Raw genomic sequence first — 1,010 nt, 5'->3', positions numbered from 1 at the left:
AGCCCTGGCTGTCCTGGAACTCACTTTGTAGACCAGGCTGGCCTCGAACTCAGAAATCCACCTGCCTCTGCCTCCCGAGTGCTGGGATTAAAAGTATGCACCACCTCGCCCAGCTTCTTTTGGTTTTTTTAAGACAGGATTTCTCTATAGCCCTTTCCTTCCTGGAACTCGATCTGCAATCCAGGCTGGCCTTGAACTCAAAAATCCACCTGCCTCTGCCTCCTGTGTGCTGGGATTAAAGGCGTGCGCCACCACTGCCCAGCTGAGAAGGTATACTCTTAGCTGCTAGGCATCGCTCCAACTCTTGAGTGGTTTGAGACAAGGTCTCACTCTGTACAACAGGTTGGTGGCAAAAGAACTCACAATCCTTTTAGCCTCCACCACCCAAACGCTGAGATTACAGAAGCGTTCCAAGAGACACCTTGTGCCTTTGGCCACTGCAACCTGTGCACAGAGTAGGAATGGGGGCCACAGAGAGAGGTGAATGGATATGTTCAACAGATAGGAGCCTGTCCTGAAAGCAACCAGGATGCTGTGCAGCCTAGCCCAAACTCCCCCACACCAAAGCGTGTCACCCTGGTGTGTGACTCCCTTGACATGAGTTCATTGTCCCAGAGCCCAAACTCTGCCTTGGTTTCCCCATTTAGCCAACACTTTCCCAACACTTCTCAGTGAAAAGGCAGAGAGATCTCTGCAGGGAAGATTCCTGGGTCTGCCTCTCCGGCTGGGGATCTGGGACCTCCACACATGTGAGGCCGCTCAAGGGGCAATCCCTACCTGCCTGCCTGCCTTTAAGGGGACTGCTGGCTCCTGGCTGCCATTGGCTCCCTTACCACCTGCCCCAAACTGCTGTACCGGGTGGTGCCCAGAAATCAGAGCTTCAAGAAGAACTATGCTGGCATCTTCCACTTTCAGGTAAAGGGAAGACCTGAAAGAGAAGGAAGGAGGGGTGGAAGGAAGGAAGGAGGAAGAGAGGAAGAGAAGAAGGGAGGGAGGGAGGGAGGGAGGGA

At 53.7% G+C, this 1,010-nt stretch overlaps 1 protein-coding gene across 1 annotated transcript in view; it reads left to right on the top strand.

Moving 5' to 3' along the window:
- Positions 1-1,010, top strand: part of Capn11 (calpain 11) — a 24,312-nt gene that overhangs the window by 9,374 nt on the left and 13,928 nt on the right. The window contains exon 4 of the mRNA XM_021149100.2: positions 797-915. Coding sequence (XP_021004759.1) covers positions 797-915 — 119 coding nt within the window. The remainder of the gene's footprint in view (positions 1-796; positions 916-1,010) is intronic.

This window comes from Mus caroli, chromosome 17, assembly GCF_900094665.2.
Source record: "Mus caroli chromosome 17, CAROLI_EIJ_v1.1, whole genome shotgun sequence".
In the NCBI taxonomy this organism is placed as follows: domain Eukaryota; kingdom Metazoa; phylum Chordata; class Mammalia; order Rodentia; family Muridae; genus Mus; species Mus caroli.
Note: the sequence above shows the minus strand (reverse complement) of the source record. Positions and strands in the feature narration are given on the sequence as shown.